The sequence below is a fragment of the Anopheles darlingi genome, chromosome 2, assembly GCF_943734745.1.
Source record: "Anopheles darlingi chromosome 2, idAnoDarlMG_H_01, whole genome shotgun sequence".
In the NCBI taxonomy this organism is placed as follows: domain Eukaryota; kingdom Metazoa; phylum Arthropoda; class Insecta; order Diptera; family Culicidae; genus Anopheles; species Anopheles darlingi.
Genome location: NC_064874.1, coordinates 46,538,191 through 46,546,902, shown reverse-complemented (window position 1 = coordinate 46,546,902; position 8,712 = coordinate 46,538,191). Strand labels below are relative to the sequence as shown.

General features: G+C 45.5%; 2 protein-coding genes across 5 annotated transcripts in view; one reads left to right on the top strand and one right to left on the bottom strand.

The window, feature by feature from the left end:
* The window catches only part of LOC125950737 (sex-regulated protein janus-A-like), a 642-nt gene extending 121 nt beyond the window's left edge, over positions 1–521 (top strand). The window contains exon 2 of the mRNA XM_049678982.1: positions 71–521. Within this exon, the coding sequence (XP_049534939.1) occupies positions 71–465 (395 nt within the window). The 3' untranslated portion in view covers positions 466–521. The remainder of the gene's footprint in view (positions 1–70) is intronic.
* Positions 522–744: 223 nt separating this feature from the next.
* Positions 745–8,712, bottom strand: part of LOC125950684 (uncharacterized) — a 33,002-nt gene continuing 25,034 nt past the window's right edge. For all 4 annotated transcript variants that reach the window (XM_049678896.1, XM_049678899.1, XM_049678898.1 and 1 more), the window contains exons 8-10: positions 6,591–6,746; positions 4,219–4,357; positions 745–3,571 (exon numbers count right to left, since the gene is read on the bottom strand). In XM_049678896.1, the coding sequence (XP_049534853.1) occupies positions 2,676–3,571; positions 4,219–4,357; positions 6,591–6,746 (1,191 nt within the window). In that variant the 3' untranslated portion in view covers positions 745–2,675. The remainder of the gene's footprint in view (positions 3,572–4,218; positions 4,358–6,590; positions 6,747–8,712) is intronic.

Sequence of the window (8,712 nt, the reverse complement as noted above, 5' to 3'; positions counted from 1 at the left end):
GTATTTTACGATAAAACGCAAGATTGCACTTTGGATTGTGGCTTAATTTAGTATTTTGTGCTCTTTACAGCTTACTCAAGACCGTTTTGTGCGATGGTGGATGCAAAGCTGGAGGCCGTGCCGGTAGTGGATATCGACGAAGGGATCTTCAAGTACGTGCTGATCAAGGTTTTCGCCAAAGAACAGCCGGACGGCACGGAGCCTAACAAACTGATCGTCCGCGGATTTAACCGGGCGCAATGGCATTCAGATATCTATGACGAGGTGAGCGCCTCGTTGATGGGATTGGGTCTGGAAACCGAGTGTCTTGGAGGAGGGCGGATCGAGAACCGGCCCGACCTGAAACAGATCAAGGTTTACGGATATTCGCAGGGCTACGGAAAGGCTGATCATCTAGAGACGCGCCGGTTGCTGTTGACGAAGTACAAGGATTTCAGCATCAACTGTTCTGACGAAGGATACTAGGGACAAGCAGGATCGTGGGTTTTCAGGAAAATAAAGGAGAGCCTGTTCGGAAAGTGCCAACGGATGTTGAACGACGATCATTTATTATAACATCCGAATTGCCGAAGCTGATGACTGATTCAGATTTCCTTAACTTATCTGAACCAAACAGAAGGCAAAAGCTGATGATTAGATACGAAGTCTGAGAAGCGCCTTGCCAAGGAAAATGCAGATAAACGGTTGAATAGGCTGCTGTTGTAGGATGAGGAATCGAGATTACTACCAAACATATTTAAGGAGTTCGTTATTTTTACAAAACACCAATTTATTTACTCGTTTCTGTTCAGTATCTCTTTTTTTGTCGGTGTCACAGCACACTAATAGTCGGTGCGGTAATACGTTTTTGTAGTACGTGCTTGTCTGTCTACATCCATAAAATAAAACCTGCAAGACTACCTTACAAATGCACCTTTCTTCCTTCCCGCTCTAGGATGTCCTTTCGGTTACATAAGTACTGCACATTTAAGATTACATGCTACGATTCCATATTCATTCAGCAAGGGTATGTGAATCACGGTTTATCCTTTGCAACGCACAGCATCAGCAAAAGGAGCTTGTAAAACCCAACCGATACACTGTCCCGTACGAAGATTAGCCCGCTTATCCAACTTTGGTTTAACGTTTTATGTTCAAAGGAACGCGAACCTATCACTAAAGTAATCAAGTAGCTAGCAGCTTTCCACCGAGATGTCTACTTTCATCTTATTCCATTACAAGGGTGGAATCTTCTATTCTATAATGTAGTGACAACATAAGCCCTTTTTCGCATCACATTCTCATACTAATACAATCGACGCTAATAGAGTCTATTCCCGTTACTCTAAAGTCTGCCTTTACTTTAAGCTAATGTAACTACAATGATTGACAACAATTCCTCAGAGATGCGATACTATAGGGGAACGTAGCTTATGATAATCTCATGTAGATGAACTAAGAATTCAATATAGAAACCAGTTCCAGATCGTTTAACCAGTATAGAGGATCACCACACAAGACGAAACATAAAATTGCTTGAAATTAACAGGTGGTTTTTGCACTACCGATAACCTGTCTCATGCAGCCAGCGTGTCTTCGATGCAACTCGCTGTCTTAAAAGGACAGGGCGTTATACTAAAACTTTTACTTTCATATCTGTAAATAGTTTCTTCTTTTACAGCATTCTACAAGGTAACATTAACGAATAACAATTTTCAATAGAAACACCGATTGGCAATGAACGTTTTCACGCATCGTGGATCGCCCCAGATCGATCTTGCGATTACTTTTCGATATGTATCAGAGCTGGTTGAACCGGCTAACCGAAACTGAAAGCAGAGTACAAATGCCGCCGATCTCGTATTACACGTTCTTAATACTGCTAGTGGTTTGCGGGTTCAGATGTTTTTAGCGTTGCTTTATTAATCCCAGAGGAAGCTTTGTCCTTTGGTTTTATTCGGTCGCTTCACCAGAACGAGCAATAAAGAAAAGTTCACAGAACTCATCAACAAACCTTTACTCTAAAATCGACAATCGAAAGATAGCAGTAGCAATCGTCTCACGACACGTGGTTTCTGTTGGCTAACGTTGTGTGACGGGTACGGGGTGGATCTGTCTGCTGTTCCCAAAGGTTTTGTTTTTTACTATTTATACTCTCCCGAGCTATTGGTAGAGATTTCTTAGGCACGGGATGAAGGACTGTTGATGGTAGTGCGATAAGCAGAGCACATTAACATTAGCTTCAAATCATTGTAAAGAAATCCGTTTCTTCTTCGAAAGATTCGGTCAGACATATGCTCTATGCTCTTAATATTGGCCAAAAGTACAATCGCCAAAAACGCTGCCAGACCCAGTCACCGTAGAAAGTTAAAGCTGGTTCTACTTGTTCTCCAACCCGTCTGCTTGTCTCCAAAAAAATCGGAGTGTAGCATTCCTTCTGCGGTTGCTGCTGCGTTCCATCATTCACTATAATGGACGATCTAGTCTATTTAGTTTAGTACTCAGACAGTAATGTTGTATGATTCCTACGCGTTATACATTCACACCCTTCTACACACACTCACACAGAAACATACAGAAACAGACACATGCACTAATCCGAAGTATGTTATCTATTAGGAGGATGATAGGACTTTCGATCCTTCGAAACCGGTCGACATTTTTAATTGTATTTAGGGAGGGCGGTCGGTTGCTAACTAACATTGCTCCGACCGTGGTTGAGGTGATCGTTGGGGAGAGCGCTGGGGAGAGCGTTGAGGTGACGGTTGATTGCTGGCGCCATCTTCCATAGCGACGTCCAGCTGGGGACAGTGGATCTGTGCCTCGACACTGATCTCCTGGTTGCAGGTGCCGGTCTCGTTCAGATTGGATTTGCTCGAGTCCGACTTGATCAGATTGGAAATGTTGGCCGTGATCGTCTGGAAGTCTTCTGTGATGATGTCGATTGTACTGTTAAGGTTGTCGTTGAACTTGGAGTTCTTGAACAGCTCGCGGCGGCTATTGATTGTCGCCTGTTCCTCGCCCCGCGCTTCTAAGCTCGATGGCGACACATCGTGTGTCAGCGATCGATGGGGCACCTTCCTTCCGTTACTGTCCGTGGGCGTGCTCTGATTGTGCAGGTTGAGGGTTCTCACGCGCGAAACGCTAGTATCCGTTCCGTCATCGTCGGGTTCGTCCGAATCTCGTACACTGAGCTCCTTCGAAAGAGGCGATCGGCAGGGCGTGAAATCGAGACTGCCACCGTTTGAGGCGATGGCCGAGGATTTGCGCCGTGATTCTCGCAGCTTCTTAAGACCGCTTAGCGTATCCGGTGGCCTAGGGATGCTGGAGCTGCTCAGCTCCACATTACCGAGCACGAACGGTAACTTTAGTGATACCTCGCCACCCATACTGCTCAGTATAAGTTTCACCTTGACGTAGTATGAGACGTAGATGGCGAACACATTCTTTTCCTCCGACGAGCTAACTGAGGCCGACAGCATACCACGCGGTGCGCTAGTGGCCAGCTTTGAGTTGTAGGCCGATGAGCTCGGATCGGCACTGTTGCTGCTTATTAACGCCCCTTCCACGGCGATCCAGTTCTTCGTGGTACCTGCACGAGATGGAGAACAAAATCATTAGCTAAGCGAGAACATATCCGACGAGATTGTGGCCTTTAACGATTCAATTTCAAACAAACATTGCAAACGAGCTTAACGAGTGTTTAAGCGTGCTTTTCAAGCAATTGGAAGCCATAAAATGATTTCCCGACAATTTCATTTCCTTTTGAGCTCGATTATATAGAATAGAATTGACACGGTTAATGGTCGTCGATTTAGCCACCATAAAAAATGGCAGTTTAATATTTCCCATGATGTATCTTCGCTTCGCAAAAAGAGTCACCTCGAAAGCGATCCCACAGGTGACAATTCATAGCCACCAGGCGCACCTTATCGGCCATCAATTTCCACGACCGTGCACGGTCTCTGCGTATACACAATATCAGAGCAACATCCGCCACGGTTAGCGGTAACTCTGTTGGGCCGTCTGGCATGCAGGATAAAGTGTTTGCCTTTCGGTGGGCCATTTTGCCTGCCCGGCGGCGAAAGGGACCGTTTTAGCGGCCCTGACGGATGTGTAGGAATCCATCGGCATACTTCCGGTTACTGGCGCAGCGATAGTGACGTCCGTAGAAAGCAATACATCACATCCGTCCGGTGAGCACGGTCAGAGCACCGACCAACCATAAATATCACTTACCTCTGACCGGAAGCAGCGAGTAGGATGCGTGCAGCGTATCGCCCGGTCCGATGTGCTTGCTGACGTCCACCTCGGCGACGATGTTTTTGAATTTACCATTACTGAACATGCACACGTCGACATGCTGCACGGCGACCAGCTGTTACGTTCGTTGTTGCCAGCGGAAGTGGTGCGTAGGTAGGCAAGTCAATGTAGACGGAAAGAGGGGGGGAAAAAAGAAGAAAAGATACACATTCAATCGCACACACACAGACACACATGCCCGGACAAGGAGTAATATATTTGCAATAAGGACACGCGATAGCCAGGTATAGGGTGTAGCATAGTGACACGATCATAGGGGGCGGCGAAAATGTTGTTTGCTAAAAAAGGGCAAAGAAGGGAAAACCCTCCCCCGGGTGGGTTGTGGCCACCTCTCGGTTGTTGCTAGAGAGTCTGTTCTTTGTTGCTGTTGCTCCTTGAAAGGTATTCCTGTCGCTAATACATCCGTCCGAGAGCCCGTCGGTAGCCCGCAGGACACCTAACCGGATACGTCTGAGTAACAGTCATTGTAATACGCACACCACGCCGGTCATCACCACCGGTACATCTTGCAGGATAAACACGATGATGCTAAAACAGATTAACTTCTGTTACGCTACCGTGGCTTTTGTCGGGCCGGTGAATGCCGCTCGGTAAGGCCGAAACCGACACCTTCTTTGGTACGCCAAGGTCCTGTATGCTTCTTATTCGCACAGCATAGGCCAACCCTTCGATCCTTACTTTCGAGATCCACACACACACACAAATCTGGTGTTGGTTTTGATGAAGCGTCTCATGAATATTCATGCCGACATTGAGGTCGATGGTCGAAGTATGGTGGAGAACCGGCCGGCTATAACCGTACTCTCGACACCTCCGGGTCCCAGCCAGCAAGGGTCTTCCGATCGTCGTCGTCGACAGATTTACAAGCAAACAACGAAAATAAAACATACCGGCCACACACTGCTGGCTTCACAACGGCCACTGCCAATGACTTTCCGAGAGCAGCAGAAGACTACCCTTCCATCCTGAATGCCGAAGGAGGAAGGAGCTACGCTCTGGAATGCTTAGGAACTTTGCTCGAGCATGGCGCATACTTAGAGTGAAGCCGATGGCAGTGACTTCGAGCAACGGTACCAATCTAATTAAGCGCTCCAATATGCCGATGACAGAGTGTAGAGGAATTAGCATGCATTTGAGCAAGCATTAGCAATCGTTTGACTCAGCATATTAACCGTGATCTATCAGCAATCACGGGGTTCATTCACGCACCGAGCGTACACCGAGTGGACGCCGCCGAGGATGGGCCGCTTTATCAGGGAGGCTTCTGTTGGAGTGCATTGAACCGAGAGTACACCATGCTGGCCATAGAACATTACCGCATCCGTTCCGGAACAGCTTGCACTTATCGTGGTCGCATGCGGCGGTTTTGTCTGGTGGTACGCTCCATCCAACCATTCGACCAATGCCACTGCATTATTCATTTTAATTCATTTTTCCCAAACCCCCACTAGTCTCCTGCTGTTTGTGTTCGTGTGTATGATAATACGATTACACAGTCGCATGCGAGTGAAGAGATATTTCAGCCTTCAGAATTTCATTCCAATCATATACTGTTCTAGTTTTGCTGAGCTTCGCACTCAACGATGAAAAACGATGGCCAACATTCAACCCATCCACCACCCCCTATGGTTCAACGTGATTTATTCCTATCTCAACAGGTTTTTCGGAACAATAGTGGAGTAGGGGGGAAGTGGAACGACCCAGAAGACGTGGAGCATCTGGCCACTGTTGACAATCGGGGTTCGTCGTCGACCGGCCGACCAGAAACAGACCACAATTTTTTGGCGGGATTTATCCCATGGGCAAATCCTTTATGATCCGGATAAGGGATCGGGACACAGATGTCCCGCTATTCTGCGTCCCATATTATCACACATTTAGCAACATGCATGTCTGTCACAGCCATAGTTTGTGTGGTTTGCAAAATGGTGCAAAATGTTTCAAATTCTTGGTACAAACCGAATTTCAAACGCACAGTTTCAACCTTTTTTTTTTTGAAGGACCAAACACACAACCACCGGCTGCTTGTAAATAGCAGAGATAAACGGGGGGTGTTTATATGTGAGCGTGTGTGGCGTGTAGCGTCCTAATGTAGGGTTTAATCCTATGATTTTCGATGCTTATTTCTCTTTCACGCTAGCTCCGTTCCTCGCCGAGAGTGATGAAGGTTCGGAATGTATAATGCCACCGCCGGTGGCCGGTTATTCTGGGTCATGAAAACACCGGATCGCATCGGCCGCTGCGTGAGGATGGGGGACGGCGGGATGCGTGGGTCGAGAAAAGCTTACCCGAATTTTCCGCACAATTTTTCTGCTGTCATTTTTGATGTCGAGCGTAACGGTAACGTTTTCACCGTGCACGTAGGCTGCCTTGTTGAGGGAAGCCTTCAGATTGACGCGACCGTCCGCCCAGAGGAATGGCTTGTCTACGGATACCTGGGGTCCCTGAAAAATTAGAAGAAAAAAACATCAAATGGGAAAATGTGTAGAACGTACTGTTAGAGGGTATCTGGTGCTCTGCATACGGCTCGACATATTTACTTGGCCTAACCGTACAACGAGCGTGCAGCGAGAGTTTGAAAAGCCTGACAGTTGATTAAATATAGAACAGATTTGGCAAAAGTCGTAAACTCTGGTAACTAATTAGTTACCATTAAAGTTAAGTATTTAACCTTTTAAGAACAGACCCATAAAACATAGAATTTAGATGCAAACAAGATAGATAAAACAAGTGGAAGAAGAGCAAGTAGCAAGCAAGTCCTTCACGCATTGGATAGTGATAAGAAAGAGCCGATTTAAGCTTTTTAAATAGTTTAAAATAACAGAAAGCATATTAATATGTTGTAAATAACCATACGCATTGCTGCTATTCTCTGAATGAAATCTTTCAATGGTTTTTTTTAATACTATACAGTTATAAAACCTAATGGTAAGCCAAAAAAGTTTAACCTGTTCATCGAAAGTCATGATTAGGTTTATTCACTGCCATGATCGGATCCAAATTAAATATGCCATCAGCAAAAAAGCTGGCTTTCATTTTTCATGAGATCAATAGTTTGAAATGCCAGGTGGCAATGATGGGACACGAGGGCCTTCCTATTGTTATCATGCTTTTCGACTACCATTCCTCTTATCGTAGAGAATCGTGCTGCGAGTTAGAACGGTTTCGGTAAAAAAGAATCTCTGAGATCAATTATTCACGCTCCAGGTTGCCCAATTTCAACCCGAGAGAGAGAGAGAGAGAACGGTGGTTTAACATACGGGCAAGAATGCTTCAGGTGCTGGGTAGTACGGGACTACAAAAGGTGCCCAAAAATAGTACTATCCTTGGAAGAGAGGCGAAGCTCGTCGGTGATTTTGAAGTGACCATTGTATGGCCGGGAAAAGAAGGTAATGACGACCGACATGATCCCTCATCATAAAAGCAAATAATGACCCACATAATTGGAGAAGGTTCTTCCGTGAAGAGCGGAGAGCGCTAGAACACGAAAAGGTTTGAGGGAAATAAAATATAGAATAAATAAATAAACAGAGCGAACGTTCGTGATCATCACACAAGTCGCTGCTGCTGCTGCTGCCGAGTGTTTTGTTTTCTTGTTCGTTCATTTGCTTAAACAGTGCATAGCGTATATTATAAACCATGCTGCTCCGAGTGCTATGTTGCGGTAAGTGAAAGAGGGATCATCCATTACTTTGCATCGCACTGTTATGCGAAAAGGGTGTCAGATGTTGTACACCAAGTCACTTTCTACGAGAGAGACAGAGAGTCCAATTTTAGCCGAGGCGGATATGAATAAATCAAGTGAAAGCATCTGTCGCATAGGTGAGATACTGCACCTTGTTACTGCCCGCCAGCACGGCCAAAATAGCCCTAAACTGTTTCCTAAAGTATCGTTTGGTACCGTATTTTGGTGCCATTCGTCAAATAACTTTACTTTACGCATTATATTTCCATAAACATATTACCTAATACTGATGCCCATGCACACAGCAAGCGGTGTGTTCACGATGGAGACGCATCTTGATGGAGGCGCATTTTGATGGAGGTGCCTGGCACTTCACGATTTGAACCAGCATTTGTTCGTTTTCACACTTATGTTTTCTCGTTATTCTCATGTTTTCTATTGCAAGTAGTACTTGACGCTTGCTACAGTATTTTAAAAAGAGTTTTTTTGCTCCGTTCAAATGGCTGAAATCCAAACCAACATTTTATGTTGCAAAGGGGCTAAATAGAGCCTTTAACTTTTTCGACAAATTGTTCGTTTTTTTTTGCGGCATGAACATCTGTTTCATGTTGCTTTCAACATGGACATTGTACGCAAAGCTGGTACGCTCCATAGGTTTGGTAAGTCAACACGTAGACTCGGGCGTTCCACTATTGTGTCGGTTTCAAATATCTAGCACCATGTTA